Source organism: Parasteatoda tepidariorum, chromosome 6 (assembly GCF_043381705.1).
Source record: "Parasteatoda tepidariorum isolate YZ-2023 chromosome 6, CAS_Ptep_4.0, whole genome shotgun sequence".
Lineage (NCBI taxonomy): Eukaryota > Metazoa > Arthropoda > Arachnida > Araneae > Theridiidae > Parasteatoda > Parasteatoda tepidariorum.
In genome coordinates this window covers 57,122,437-57,138,698 of record NC_092209.1, presented here as the reverse complement: position 1 = coordinate 57,138,698, position 16,262 = coordinate 57,122,437, and the positions used below count along the sequence as shown (strand labels likewise).

Here is a 16,262-nt window from a genome sequence, read left to right as displayed (position 1 = left end):
TGGATGGATGCATGAATGGGTCTGCCCTATGGGTGTGACGTATGGGTGTGGCAGAAGTTTGAATTCTTTTCCATAGATGGTGCCACTGGAAAACAGGAACAATCTCACCCCTTGATTTAATGGCCTGCGACAACAACGTCAAGGAAGTTTTGAGGAGATTAGTTTCGGAATAATTAAAATTAGTCGTCTGCTACCCTCACTGTATAACATTCACAGCTATAATTTAGCTCCAAAAAAATTAAACACGTATTTGTGTCATACACACGAATTAGTTTTTGTTGAGAACCTTTATGGAATTTGCTCTTTCAGTCAGCCCTTCAATTATGAGAATCGTCTTAGCTTGAGTTTTTTATATTAAAAGTAAATTTCGGTGAGAAATTTTAAACTGAGGTAACAAAGGAGTTTTAGAAAAATATTTCCAAAAAGTTAAAGATGATTTGTTACTCACTTCTCTTTCATCCGCAGAAGAGGCATCAAAAGTCAATAACAAAAATATCCACCACATCTGAAAGACATTAAAACGTTTCGAATATCATAAGATGAGAAAAAAAAAGTAATCATTAAAACATTCACCGAAATTCGGGACAAAAACTGATAACATTTGAAATCATATGCTTTTTAATATTCTCAATAATAGAGTTTAACAGCACAATAAACTGCACCATATAAACGCAGACCGATAAGCATGGCAAGGAATCTAATGATGTAAATAAATAAAAATAAAACTTTAATGAGTGACCCGGGTTAACAAAGTGGTAGCTTTGCACTTCTTTAATGTTAGTTACAACAGAAATTAAAAGGTATAAATTAATCAGACACCAAACAGATTAAAACAAAAAAGGTCACTTCGATGCTTCAGAAATTTAGAGAATACATTAACTTAGAGATATTTACTCCTCTCGGTGGAGATCATTGCAGAGAGGCTTTAACAAATTCCATTCTTTTTTTAGTTACCACGGCTTAGTTTCAAAGTAACAATGTTACAATGAATTATGAATGCTTAGAGTATGCTCCACTTGTTTAGGACACCCGGCAAAATATTTATAGCAAACATTTCTTAAGTACTTTAATTTTTAGCTTTGTTTTATTAAAAACATTTGGTAGAAAGGGATACTCGAGGAAATTTGGAATCTTCTGTGCTACAAACAGGTGACTTTACCTACTTCTAGTTAATGATTAAATCATACCAACCTATCACCAAGTTTGATGTAAAAAAATGAGCATTGGGTCACGAGATTAGTTTTTATTTGAATGAGAAATTTCTGAGCAGCAAAACACTTTTAGAAGCTTTCCCCTATTTTTATTTTATTTATCCTAATTCAACGATGTGGACGAAAATCAGCGATCAGAGTATTGTAAATATACATTTTCGAAAATGAAGAATTAATTGAAATGTTTGGTGAAAAAATAAAGTTCTAAATTATTAGGATAAAAATTTTATTGGATATCAAGCTTTGTTTATTTTTAATCGAGCAGTTTAAGAGACTATTCTCTATACTGTAAGTTTTTATATTTTAAAGCAAATTGTCTTAAATGCACTTTCGGTAGCATTTTACAATAAGAATTTAATGATCGGCACGATAACTTCTATTGACTTATATTCTGCACAGTTATGGTATAAATTATTCAGAAGTTTTTTAATTTCACTTAAATTTGTCTGGTTCGTAAGGTTTTGTTGCGCATAGTTTAAAAAAAGTTCATCGAATCCAGAATTCAAATAAATGATTAAATATATTGATTGTTCTTTTAAATACGATTGATTCTAAATTTTATATGTACATTTGAGTACATATTCCTGAAATTCGAAGGATTCACATTATGTAAAGTTTAATGACAGAAGATAAAATAAGTCCAACTCAAAGTGAGAAAGAGATCACAAGCCTCCTGTAACCCGCCGTAAATTGGAAAAATTTCACTACTTTGAAAATATTTTCAGATTTTATTTCTGTGCTCTTTTTAAAAAAAAAGATTGTCAGGAAAAAATATAATTGGATTTACTCTCGGTCGTCGGAATTTTTAATTACAATGAAAAATCATAAAGTAAAAAATTGATTTAAGTTACAGAACATATCTTACTATTTGGATCTAGTAAATTTTATTTCATGACCAAAATGTCAAAAATCACTGAAATCCGTGCAAACATTTCTAAATATTAAAATTTATCATTTTTATTTAATAAAAAATTAGAAAAATAAGTTTAAAACAGTCATTGAACAGCCGACCTAGTTTTTTGGGTTTGTGACTACTGATTTCGAACTCCGTACCCTTGTAATTTTAAACCAACTCCAGAAGACAAGAGAACTCCTGTTCAAGTATTGGGAGAAATTTGCCTTCATGGAGGACTTTTTGATGGATTTCGTCTTTGTGTTGCATGAACAGGAAAGCCAAAAACCTCCCACGGTTAGCTCGACTGCAAGGGGTCTAACGCATGAACTGTCTACCACTGAGAATATTTTGTGCCTGCACTGTGGTCGGTGCGAGATGGGTGAGGAATTCGTATCTATCAGATATCGCTGGGATTCGCAACTGTTACACCTCATTGGAAGGCAAACATTCTAACATTCTACGCCTTGAGCCACCACGACTGAATAATGTTTAAATTATTTTGTTAAAAATATTTTATGGTGGTAAAATCCTATTATACGTTCTACACATAACATGATTTTGAGAAATGCCGTTTACGCTGAAATGGTGCATTGTCGCTTGTCGCCAAACTGTTGGAAAACCGGTCAAATGTACGACGGACATGGTTCTAAAAGAGAAACTAAAAGTAATCTAAGAAATCTAGTCAAATCTACAACTGCAAATTCCAAGCTTTATTGCCTTCCCAAACATGTCAATTTTGCCAAATCCACCGTGTAACCTATATTAAGATTAATCCTTTATCACATATGACTTAACGATCTATTTAACTAACGATCTTCTACATATTCAGAAGCAAAAATAGAATTTGTCACTATTTAAAATTCAGTTCTCGAGAGGAAAGCTTTAGCAAAACCTGTATTTACCACTAGGGTTGGAAAAATTAAAAATAAGATATTTAAGTTTAAGCTAGTAAGTTCACTTTAATACCTTAATTTTTATGTCGTAAATAATTTGTTTTTGTTTATAAATTATTATTTTAAGTACTTTAAAAAACAATCGCAATGGATAATGTGCAAAAGGAATATTCAAATTAATATTTCAAGTAGATTCTTTTTAACGTTAGTTCCTTTGATGAATAATTTCTCTTCGTGTTAACACTCCTCGCAAATTTCTTTTAGTAATGTAAAGTACGCGTAATGATTTAATCTTTTACTTCAACATTTTATTAAATACTTTCTTTAAAAAATTCCTCGAGTCTTATTAAAAAAACTTCATTTTGTCTAATTCTATAAATCTAATAATTTTTAATGCTTTATGGTAAATTCAAAATTGTCTAGTTAATCTTCGGAAATCAATCCACATTTGCAATTTTATTGAGAATTAAACAAAATACGTCAGAAGATTTAAAGTGAAAATCGAAAATGAGACTATATTTGCTAAAGTTCCTTTACAACTGTTAAAAATACAAAGCTTTTTATTTAATATTTGAAGTAGCGAGACTACTTGCACCATTTTGAACAAGCACTTTCTACATGAACACAGTTTAGATCTTAGAAACCGTCAATCGACAAGTAATAGAAAATTTTTTTTAAAGTAAACTCTTCTTAGGTCAACATAAAATTTTTTTTATTTTAGTTCCGTTTTATTAAATAATTATAATTTTTTCTCCCGTATAAAACTAAAATTAATTAGTAAAATTAAATTAATGAATTAATACTTGAAACTGAATTAACATCAAGTGTCATCGACTACAAGTTTAAAAAATTTTTTTTGAACTTGAATGGACGAATATTAACGATGGAAAATTTGAACACGATGTATAAATATATATATGGAACGGGTGAACTAATAGTAGGAATTGGAAAAAAAAGGCTCGTGGTATCAGATAACTATAAAAGTATAAATTGGGTGACGTTGACCACACGTGCTACCACGTAATATTCTTTATTGAATTTATCTGACACAGCTAATCTATATATATATTTCTCTTACACGGCGACAAAAAAAAGCCTCATTACAACTCCCCGAATGGCAACGCTAGAAAACCGACCAATGATTGCCGCTAAAAATGTCACATGCCAAATCTAGCTGAGGTGGCTCAACATATAGCGCTTTTAAAAACGGAAACTGATATAACCAAAGAGAGCATAAGCTTGGCAGAAGAAGTCTTTGTTGATAGAGCGTTATTTTAGTATTTTGTCGAAAGTGCTTTTTTTCACGAATTTATATATTACGAATTTATTTGACGATTTTTGATTTATATCTCGAATTTATTTGTTTTCCTAGAATTTATTTGTTTATGCAGGTTTTTCCATTGCAATTCACTTATTTCAATTTTTAATAGACTTAATTATAGCCAAACTTTTAACCTTTTTAAAGTGAGCACATTTTTAATAGGTTTAACGAATTACATGTCATTTATTTGAATTCAAATTTATTTTAAGGACTTAGTATTTACTTAAAAGATGAAAAATTTTTAAAAAAAGTTGTTATATGGATTTGAATGATTGTTTTGAATTCTTAGAATTTTGTGCATTTGCAATGTGCCTAGGTTAGTAGCGAGCGAAGCGATCTTGGTTTGCGAAGCAAACCATATAAGATTGCGTAGCAATTTTCGGGGGTTGGCGAGCGTTAGCGAGCAGGGGGCACAGCCCACTAATTTAAAATAATTAAATATTTAAGTGTGCGTAATAAACTATTTTTTTTGTTCAAACACAGCTATGTTAGAAATTATCACTGATGTTTTTAAATGTCATCCACTAAAAGTTCAAAAAAATGTAAGTAGTTCAACAGTGTTTTGACAAACGGCATCTAGGCTTAAACTTTTTGGTGCGCACAACTGGAACAACTTATTTTGTTAAAATTCAATATAATAAACAGTTAAAAAATAGTTAACAAGCTTTTAAAAAAGGAAATTTTATTACAAATTTAATAAAGAATAAGTTTCTTCAAGAGTATACACAAATATGCTTTTTTTACTGCGTTCTTCTAACGTAGTATTTATTTCACGAATACCATATTTAACTTTGCCTTAAAATTTTAATGTTAGAAACTTTTTCAAAATAATCAATAATACCTTTAAAACAAATCCATGCTCTTTCCTTAAATAACATAATCAAATTGAATATTTTCATGCTGTGGAATTTACGAGTCTAGGTTCAAGCAATAACAATTTAGTAATATAACAAAAAATTCCAAAATGTATCGAAATAGTATGCTTAAAAATACTTTCATTTTAAGCTTCAATATAAAGTTCATTCTATTTTTAAGACACTAAAAGAAAATATTTTATGCATAAAAGATAAACAGAAACAGTAAGTATGCTAGCGTATGCAATTTAGTTCCGGTATAGAATAAATCATTGTAGATGAGAATAAATATTATAATAACTTACCGTTTATTAATAGCTTTCCTTGTAGTCTAGTTGATAAGTAACTTAAATAATTAACTTTTATGACTCCCTAGGTAAACCAAACGATAGCAAAGTCGGGAAAAGTTGTCCCAAAAAAGCCCGCATTAGCTGCACGAAAAGCGTGGGACATTCAAATAGCAGCAACTGATCTGATTTGATATAATACTGATTGTCTAAAATACCTTTTTTCGATTGAATAAAAAATTAAAAGATCCCGACTGCCTATTTCAGTATTTTGTAATATCCTTAATATAGTGATTACACGAGGGAGCTTCATGGCCGAAAGGTATCGTCCATCAGCCAAACACTTTGTAACGTGGAGGTAGCGGGTTCGAATACCAGAGAAAGTCTGTATAGATCTTTATGCTGTCCTTTTTCAGCTTATGCTATTTGTTTTTCCACTTGAAAAGGGATTTAATGTAATCCTTTAAGGTTGAGTGCACAAACCTTCAGATGTATGTAAATAAGCGAATAAATAAATAAAAATAGTAACCATTCAAGAGTCTTCCGTGGTTGAGGGGTATAGTCCAGCCATCACACACTCTGAAACATGGTTAAATTTCCGTCTTAGCCATGGTTGTATATTTGTGATATCGTTCTATAATTTGAAAGTCCATTAGTGTAGTTCTAAAATGCCGTTTACATCTACACCAAGTCCCGCAATGGAATAATCGTAAAGACACGGTTCCCAGTAGAACATCGAAGTCAGGCATCATTGGCTGTGGTCAATGAGCTAGTGGGTGACCCGCTTTGCTCAGCCTGCCTAGGGACCGAGGGTGCGTGGTATCGGTCCTCTTTAAAATGTTCCACCGTAAAGTGCTTGACTTCACGCGCAAGTCACTGAGCTACCAAATCAGGGGAGACATCCTCCCTGTAGAAGAAGATGGCATGTCTTCGGATCATCCTCAGGGATGGTACCGTCGCCAATATCCCATTGTACAATTCTAGTTCGACGTAAATAAAGTCCCGCAGTGGACTGATCGTTGAGACACTGCTCCCACCAGATCACCGAAGTCAAGCATCACTGACTGCGGTCAGTGTGCGGGTGGGTGACCACTTGGATCAGTGTGCGTAGGGATCGAGGGTGTGCTGTATTGGTCCTCATTAAACTGTTCTACCATAAAGTGTTCGACTTCGCGTGCAGGTCGTCGGACTACCAAAGCAGGGGAGCCATCCTCTCGGCAGAGGATCAAAATTGTGATGGCATGTCTTCGGATCATCCTCAGGGATGTTTCCCAGACCGTCGCCAATAGCCCATTGTGCAGCTCTAGTGCGACGTAAATGAACTACAACTACAATTCGACGTAAATAAAGTACCTACCTATCTACATCCAAACCAAACCTTCAATAGTTAATGCTAACTATTCTTTAATTTCACATTAGCTTGTTCAAGCAATCAAGTATTTAAATATGCGTACGAAACAGATTTAGAATAAAGAAATTGTATAAGCCTGAATTCACCAAGAAAATAGATTCCCGAACAGCTACATAAAGGACTCTGTATTCGTTCCCTGATGTTGTTGTTGTTGTTCATTTACGTCCCACTATGGCTGCACAATGGGCTATTGATGACGGTCTGGGAAACATCCCTGAGTATGATCCGAAGACATGCCATCACAATTTTGATCCTCTGCAGAGGGGATGGCACCCCCGCTTCGGTAGCCCGACGACCTGCACGCGAAGTTGAGCACTTTATGGTAGAACAGTTTAATGAGGACCAATACAGCACACCCTCGATCCCTACGCACACTGATCCAAGTGGTCACCCACCAGTACACTGACCGCAGCCGGTGATGATTGACTTCGGTGATCTGCTGGGAACCATGCCTTAACGATCAGTCTACTGCGGGACATTCGTTCCCTGAAATCACTGAAAAAATGCTTACAAGCGAGAAGTGTAGCTTGAGACTACATAGCAATAGAGTAGATGAACTTCTTGAGACTTAAGTGATCGTAGTCCTCTATGACAGAGGGGGATTGCTTTTCTCACTGTCGTTCTGAAACTCTAGTACGCGGGTTCGATTCCAGCCATAAGCCTGAACATATTGTTTATTCTTTCTCGTAATGTAGCTTTGTGATTTTTGATATTTGTTAAGCCATTGATAAGCCACTTAACAAGCACAACAACGCACAAGCACAAATATTTACAAATCACAAGTATATTACGAATAGTCCCGCAGCGGACTGATCGTTAAGACACGGTTCCCAGCAGATCACCGAAGTCAAGCATCACTGGCTGCGGTCAGTGTGCGGGTGGGTGACCACTTGGATCAGCCTGCGTTGGGACCGAGGGTGAGCGGTATTGGTCCTCGTTGAACTGTTCTACCGTAAAGTGCTCGACTTCGCGCGCAGGTCGTCGGGCTACCGAAGCGGTGGAGCCATCCCCTCCGCAGAGGTTCAAAATTGTGATGGAATGTCTTCGGATCATCTTCAGGGATGTTTCCCAGACCGTCGCCAAAAGCCCATTGGGCAGCTCTAGTGCGACGTAAATTACCAACAACAACAACACTGAAGAACCAAACACTTTCTGTGCAAAACCCAACTAAATATGCAAACACATATTTGAAAACATATTCATTGATAGAGTAATTTATGAAAGTCATGGAAATAATATGCGTTTCCTGAAGAAGTTGAACATGACTGAATAATTAATTTGTTTAAAAAAATTTGTTACCATACTAGATTAAAAGCAAACAATCAAATAGGTTCAATAAATAATTAGGAAAGTGCTATTAAAAATATTTGTAGCATTAATAGATATGAATATTTCTATGATTGCTTTTTTTGGTGTGGATCAAAATTTATTAAATTCAATTTATGTTAGCTCAGCAGCGGAAAATTCCTCAGCCTTAGAACCTGGTTTGTATTGCCTTTCATTTACAAATATTCGGCATAACAAGATACAAGAATTACGCAGTCTACAGAATTTCATAACAGAAAAAAATGACTAGGTTTTTTTTAATTAATGGAATTGTATCGGTAACGGTCTCTAAATTTTAGAAATGATTAATTCCAATACTTATGGCGGATGAAAATGGTAGATAGCAAAATATTGATTTAACTAGAAAAACAAGTTGAAAATAAATAAAACTGCAGAAAAAGATTTAACCAAAAACAGAAAGAAGCAAGCTGAAAGAATGAATTAACATCTTCTGATAAATTACTATATTTTCTAATTTATAATACAAATACAAATATCGAACAATGACTTTTTGATGCCAAGACAATAATTTTACCGTAATCAGGATTCAATACCAAAATGTTCTTGATTTAGTCAATAAACTAGAGTAGTCATAATATGAATCATGCAGTAAAAAGATTCAAAAAACAAAACACGGAGCAATAATAATTTAAGAAACAAAATTTCGAATTAAAAGTGAAATTTTAATAAGCAACTAATTCAAACATGTTTGTGTATTTTTAGAGTGCATGAAAAGTCCTGGTCACTCTCATTTGATTTATTTATTTTATTGAAATTACATACATTTGCTGACTTGTGTGCTCAATATAGGCCTCTCATTTGAACAAGTGAAAATAAACACATTTTATTCTTCCTTTTATTTCACATTTAATAAAATAACGAGAGAAAAAAACAATAGTCGTGCACAAAATTTAACATGTAAATAAAAGAAGGGCGTTTCTGTAAGAATCGTACAACTACTAAAATGAAATATTATAAAAAAACTATCAAGTTGAAAAATATATTATTAATCATTTGCTTGTAGTTCTGCTGTTCAAATGTCCACCGAATCTTCAGGATATTCAAACTGAATAGGATTATTGTATTTGTCCAAATGTGAAATAATAGGCATATAATTTACCAAAGTCTTAGGCTGAAATACCTGAAAGTAACAAACATGCAAGAATAAACATCTTATTTGGAGAATTTGCAAAATGTGCAAAATAAGAAACAAAACACCTTAGTAACTTTTGATCTAATGATCGGATTTTCACTTTCAAAGATACTATCTTAATGATTCTGGGGATTGACCTGAAATATGCTAATTAATTAGCACAAATGATAATTTTAGGTACAAAATCAAATACAAAAACAAAATTTCTCTTTATATACTTTTTATTTATTTTATAATCGTCTTTGAACAGTCAACCCAAATTTCAGTTTGCGATTACTAATGTTCAACTCTGTTGCTCTGTAAATTTCAACCCAATACAGAAGACAAGGAAACTCCTGGATCAAGTAATGAGAGAAATTTCCTTTCGTAGAGGACTTTTTGGTGGAAATAGCCTACATTTACGTTACATGGTGGGGAAAACCCCGAAAAGCTCCCACGGTTACCCTGACGGCAATGGAACTCTAACTCATGATCCGTCTACCACTGAGGATTTTTTACGGCAGCACTGTGATAAGTGCGAGCCGGGTACTGGATTCATATCGGTCATTCACCACGGGGATTCGAACCCTTGTCACCTCATTGGGAGGCGATTGCTCTATCCCTTGAGCCACCACGGCTCATCTTAATATACTTAACGTTTTTTTTTTATTATTTTTTTTTATAAATTTGTAATCTTGACCCACAAAATAGCAGTCGCAATCAGGAATATATATGGTTCCAATAGCTTCAGCAGAAAGACAGTTGAATGTTTGGGTCCCTTAATTTTAATTTCACTTTTTATATTATTATTTTTTTTTGTCACGTATCTGAAACTTCAAGCAAATGGAACTCTTCGCAAAGATATATTCATTTAACAAAACTTTTTAGATAATTATTTCCTATAATTTAATTTAGTTCTGATCTTAAAAATGTTTTGCAAACCTTATAAATTTTAATATATACGTTTATTTTGATTTCCAAGACCTCTTTAATAGCCTTCCACTTTCTAAACTAAAAGTTGTTCTTTTGGGTAAGTACAATGATTATAAAAGTATCTTAAATTGCGAGTTTGATTAGTTGGTAATTCTAATTTGTATGTGTCTTTTTAATAATTGAAAACCTCGAGGGTGGAACAAATAACAATCTTCAATGTGTAATAATTCTCCGGAAGAACCAATTTTTCACGTTATTGATTTGCCAAAATTTAATAATCTTCAAAATGCAGCAGTTAAAGATCAATCATTATTTCCCCCTGGTCCTCTATTATCTTTATTATGGAAAACGTTTTTTTTTTTTTTCCAAATTGATAGAATACTACAAGGATCTAATTTTTCATCACTTCTAGCAAATTTTTTTTTTATATCTTATGGAAGAAGTTTTACACTAAATATCAAATTTTTTTTTAAAGATATTGATCAATTAATTGTTTTTATTTTTCAAAATTATATAATTTTGTGAAATACTACTATTTACCCCGAGAAATTAAGATTACTTCATAATCATGACGATAATATTAATTTTAATTTTTTGAATTTAAGTATTAAAAAAGACGAAAATATCTGACATAAGCGATGAAAGGAATGATTTTATGTTTAATGTAAATAAGCAAATTTTAAGGATTTCAAATTTTTCTAAAAAAATTTACTTAAATGCTAGTTTTAATCAAATTGATAGAATTCTAAAGAATTTGCAGTGGTATTTATTTATTCCAAAAAAATTGACATACTTTTTCCAAATTTGATTTAAAACAATTAATATCCAACATATGTAATTAAACTCTATACAAAATTATTGAGTTAACTGTGTATTTAAATTAGTTTAAGAATATTACCTAAAAAATCGCTTAGTTATAGAGGTTAATATTTTTGCCAAGTATAAATCCAATTCGTTCGAATGCTTGGCTAAATCGACAACCTCTTTCTAGATTCAATTAAATAATAAAAATTTTTCAATAATTTTTTTTAATTTCTATAAAAATCCTCGAATCACATTGTTACAGTTTAAATTCATCCGTTTATTAATTATAAACTTAAAATTATCCAGTATAATATATTATTACTTTTCGCAAATTCCTTTTTTGGGGCAATCCATGGTCACAGCAAATCAAATGCAACTTCAGTATGAAGGCGTCTTGAAGATATCTCACTATTCTCTATTTACGCTTTAATTTCATATTTTGTAATTTGGCAACTTAGTCACTGAAATATTTTAAAATCATTTTTGCAACTTACATACTTCCTTCCTTCTTGCTTTATATAATCCCATTTGTTTTTGATTTTGAATTTTTTACACTTTTGTGATATTCTTACTTGATAAAATTTTGTTTACGAATTGGTTGTACTTTTTTCTTCGGTGCTCCTTACACATTGCATATAATGATTTATTGTGCATAGGCTTTATGCAATATTATAAAGCACTATTTTTGCGGATATAATCGTGTGAGCTGATAATGAGATTTCATCTTATCGTTATTAAATTTTCAAATTTTAATTTATTATTCTTATTTGTAATTTTTTTCCCAACTTATTGGTACTTTTATGTTGCTCTTCATTGGTACTTTTTTTTAATAATTTCTGAAGTTAAGTTCACCTTTTAATTTGGCCGCGCTCACCGTAGATTTGAAAATAGCTTTCCATCAACATTTAAATATCAATGAAGTTGAAATAGATTGTACTTCACACTGTCTTATAAAAAGTAAAAATTGAACTTCCTAATGAATTTAATTCCAGCTTCAATCAAAAAATTTGAAACACTTACATCAAGTTCTTCCAATCGAGTGGCATCTGGTTTTCTGTAATGTTTGAAGAGCTGAAAGGAAAAAAGTATTATTATTAAAAAAAAAAAAAAAAAAAAAAAAAAAAAAAAAAAAAAAAAAAAAAAAAAAAAAAAAAAAAAAAAAAAAAAAAAAAAAANGAAGAATTAAATTTCTTTTAAATAAATTATTTTTATTAAAATGGTATTTAAGTAACTAAATAGAATAACTAGGAGAGTAACAGAGTAACTAAAATTCTTGTTCAAATAAAAGCTTTATTACAGGATTTAAACGATTCTTCCTCGACAAATATTTGAATCCTCCTAGGCCTTGCAGCCTAAAATTAGGAGGGGGTGAGTTTTCACTGAGTGGAATCGGGGATACACGCCGAGAGGGTCGTCCTAGGCTTGAAAGCCATTTCATTATGCTCAGCTAATTGAAAGGCAAACTTTGGATCTAAGTCGGATTTCTACCATCGGCTGTTCAAAATATTTCTAATCCTTTCATCATGAGCTCCGTGTTTAGCCGACATCAGCGTGATATCGTTAGATACCCAGCAAAATCTGCTTCATTTTGTCAATCTGTCTCTGGTTAATATTTCATTGACATACAGTGAATAAATACCACTAAATATATATTTTAAATACATTTAATGTGTTTTGTAAATTGAAACAAGTTTCTTTTGTGTGTTTTATTTAGGAGTGAAGTATTTGTTTGGTACATAAAAAAATATAACAAGAAATTTTCCTTTGAGTATCACAAAAATTTGAAAAAACAGTTATTATCGAGTTTCGGAAATTTTTTTTTTTCTTCTTAAGTTTCATAGAGATTGTAACATAACAATCTCCAAATATATTGTTATAAATAAAAAAATCCGAACACTAGCTTAACATGCAATGTTTACACTTTGCGGCACGGTTCACTGATCAGTGACGTCATTTCAGCGGAGTCTGCGTCGGACTGCCGTAAGCGAAAGGGTTAATACTAACAGACAATCCTTATTCTTTCCACTTGATTTGAATTAATCGATGAATTTTGATGAATGAAGTAATTAAAGTATACGAGGCCCCAAGGTGGTAAAACATAGTTATAGTTTTCGGTTCATAAAATGTTGACCTCTGAATATTGACAAAGTCTGCTTTAGATTTTTATATAGTTTTAGGAATGTTCGAGGTTTACACAAAGTGCAATATGTAGCAAAACCACTCCATACCATCTAATCAGTTGTGTTTCCTTGCAGCAAGACGATCTATTTAAATAACCCGACATCATCCAAAGGATGATGAAGGCTAAAGCCCTGGATTATTAGATAAAGTAGCACCACTCTTTTCCTAGAGACCTTTGTGTCGCTTTTGATTTTAATTGGCTGCCGCTGATCACATGGGTAAGCTACAGACATTTTGTTGACTGGCTAGAACGGCGAAGTATGATTGCGACGGATCTTTTATTTTTTATTTCAGCTTTTTTTTTAATCTTTCATTGTTTCATGCTTTTAATACATTAAAGACATTTGGGTGTTCTAATAAGTCAAAACAAGGTTTTAAGTTAGGTCGCTAACCTGTTGGTGATCATAATAAAGAACGACGGAAAGTATGGCTGCACAGAATTGGCAGAGATAAATGGACTCCAAGCGATTCTAAGTATGATTAAATTTTATATTTAAAAAAATGCTAAACAAAATAATTGTCCCATTATATTACAAATTGCTCATGTTTTGCTTGCTTCTGTGGAATTTCGCCATTTTAATTTTAAAGAAACGCTTCCAGAAATGTTTATATTAAAAATTTTAATTGCTGTTTAATTTTATAAAAGAATAATGCGTCTATTTCAATAAACTTACAGCTATGGTAAAAATTTTCCAATTTAAAGAAATGTTATTAACATTATTACTTGTTATTAAAATATAAAATTATTAAAGAAATAAATTGAATACAATTAAATACCTTTGTACTAATTCAGTATAATATATATATTTATTTTTTCAGTTTACATACCTCACAGGTTGATTGTTTTATTTTATCCAATTGATGAAATTATTATTTTGCTTGAAATATTGAGAGTTATTTATTAAAATAAAATAATTACCACATAATATTATAAATACTCCAATAATATATCTCAATCATAGTGAATCTATATAAATTAAATAATTTTAACACTTATTTTTGTAATACCGATAAGATGATGATTAGATAGTACAATTAAAAAACAAGATTATTTTGTTTTGAAAAAAATGAAAATTAAGATTTCATTTTAAATTTAAATAATTGTGCTTAAAATTTTAGAAAATGTTTATTATAAAAGACCAAATAACAATTGGTACTAATTAAGAAGAAAAAGATTTGAACTATTGGCGAAAAAAAATTTTCTTTGAAAACTGATAATAATGTCCGTAATGATATAAATCTCAAATTATACAACCCTTTGAACCTCATAAAAAGATTCAAGGAGTTTTGAAAAAAAAAGTTATAGCAAATTATGAGAGACAAAATTAGAAAGTTTTAACTTATAGATAAGGTATTATTTTCATTGAATAGAATAAAACATAATTTCTGAGAGAAAAAAAAAGAATTTAAAAAATAAATAGTAAATAATTAAGTTATCTTCAAGAATATGAAAATATTGAGCATCTTGAGCAATATTGCGAGCACATTGAGAATTGTGGTCACAAGAGAGTTGCAGTCACCAAGATACTTTATTTATCACTACTTTATTTATCCGGGGCTTTAATGAATGTGACCAAACTAGGGGAATATAATCTGATTCAGATTAGTAGGATAAGAATGAAGGAAGAAAAAGTAATCGCATTATAATTGAACTTAACTTCCATACACGTATAACGTTCCGAGATGATAAAAGTGAGTATAGTTTTTATTGATTAAATGCTGTTTTTTGAATATTGAAAAATGCAGATTTCATATTGATTGTGCTTACCTTTTTTATAGGTATGAGGTTACAAGGTGGTAAAAACTTCCAACGGCATGGATTGATAGAAGTCAAGGTAATTAGCATGTTTATCCACATCACAATACTTGCAGCAAATGTTGTATTTTCCCAGCCTACGAATGATCATATTGATATTTCTTGTTATAAAAGGGAAAAAAATATTTATTTGGTCAAAAGCTGCAAAAGTTTACCGACTTTTCCAAAAATGACCGATCATTTGAAAAATAATTACCGGGAAAACGTTGGAGATAGGAATGTTCAGTTTGTCATCTGTTCAGGAAACTAGGTTACAGTCACTCGAATTTTTTCGAGTGACTGTATTTAGGGTTACCAAATTTCAAAATTACTACCGAAGTTTATCCATAGATGGAATTGCTGATTAGAAACAACTATAAAATTATGTTTTCAAAATAACTACTATTTACGCCAAAAACTTACACATTCTTAAGAAGAAGAAAAATAAATAGACGCCAGGAAAAATATTTCAATTGTAATGGTCGAAGCAACAGAAAGTATTGCAATGTAGTTCTAAGTCAGCAGCACCTAATGGCGAAATTTGTAACTAATTTGGTGATAAAAGCACTAAATTTGGTTTGAAGATAATTTAGGGTACACTGCCAAGCTGTTAAGAAACTACTTCAGACGTTGTTTTTTCAATTCCACGACAGAATACTGATAAATGTAATTCTAAGAGCCTTAGAGAATTTCGAAATCAGAAGGAATTAGGGAAGGGGAAACGTAAAAATTGCGATCAATATATTTCTCAACTCTTACTCGAATAAGACATCAAGTGGATAGTACTAGAAGTTATAGGCTTAATAGATTGGAAGTTATTAGGGTTTTATGCATAAAAAGTATAATTTCAGACTTACGCGTCTCACAATCTGGTTAAATGAGGTATTGCTACCTATATATTTTTACGCTAAATCTAATTAGAGTAGCTCCAAGTTGATGGAGCAAATTTTAAAGTTATGAGACTTTTATGAGTAAAATGTACCGTTCTTTACTTATATCTATTCAGACGTCTGAGATTGCTATCTAGACAAGTGATGCAATGTTTCCTACTTATAAACTATTAGCCCCGCTTTTGATTTAGTATAAAAAATACGTCGAAAGCAATATCTTATTTGTCTAGATACTAATGCTTGCGTTGTTCCCTCCACTTCGATATCATCTTCCAGATTAAGAAATTACTGAGACTAAAATTTATGATTATACCCTAAGGTACTCATGA

General features: G+C 31.5%; 2 protein-coding genes across 3 annotated transcripts in view; both read right to left on the bottom strand.

The window, feature by feature from the left end:
* LOC107456920 (uncharacterized) overlaps positions 1-5,691 on the bottom strand; it is a 59,149-nt gene extending 53,458 nt beyond the window's left edge. Inside the window, exons 1-2 of the mRNA XM_016074899.3 lie at positions 5,480-5,691; positions 449-505 (exon numbers count right to left, since the gene is read on the bottom strand). Of these exons, the coding sequence (XP_015930385.1) occupies positions 449-505 (57 nt within the window). The 5' untranslated portion in view covers positions 5,480-5,691. The remainder of the gene's footprint in view (positions 1-448; positions 506-5,479) is intronic.
* Positions 5,692-8,944: 3,253 nt separating this feature from the next.
* LOC107456930 (CSC1-like protein 2) overlaps positions 8,945-16,262 on the bottom strand; it is a 36,581-nt gene continuing 29,263 nt past the window's right edge. Inside the window, exons 18-20 of one of the 2 annotated variants that reach the window (XM_016074925.3) lie at positions 15,017-15,141; positions 12,088-12,138; positions 8,945-9,339 (exon numbers count right to left, since the gene is read on the bottom strand). In XM_016074925.3, the coding sequence (XP_015930411.3) occupies positions 9,232-9,339; positions 12,088-12,138; positions 15,017-15,141 (284 nt within the window). In that variant the 3' untranslated portion in view covers positions 8,945-9,231. The remainder of the gene's footprint in view (positions 9,340-12,087; positions 12,139-15,016; positions 15,142-16,262) is intronic. The other variant, XM_071182408.1, reaches the window with a different exon arrangement.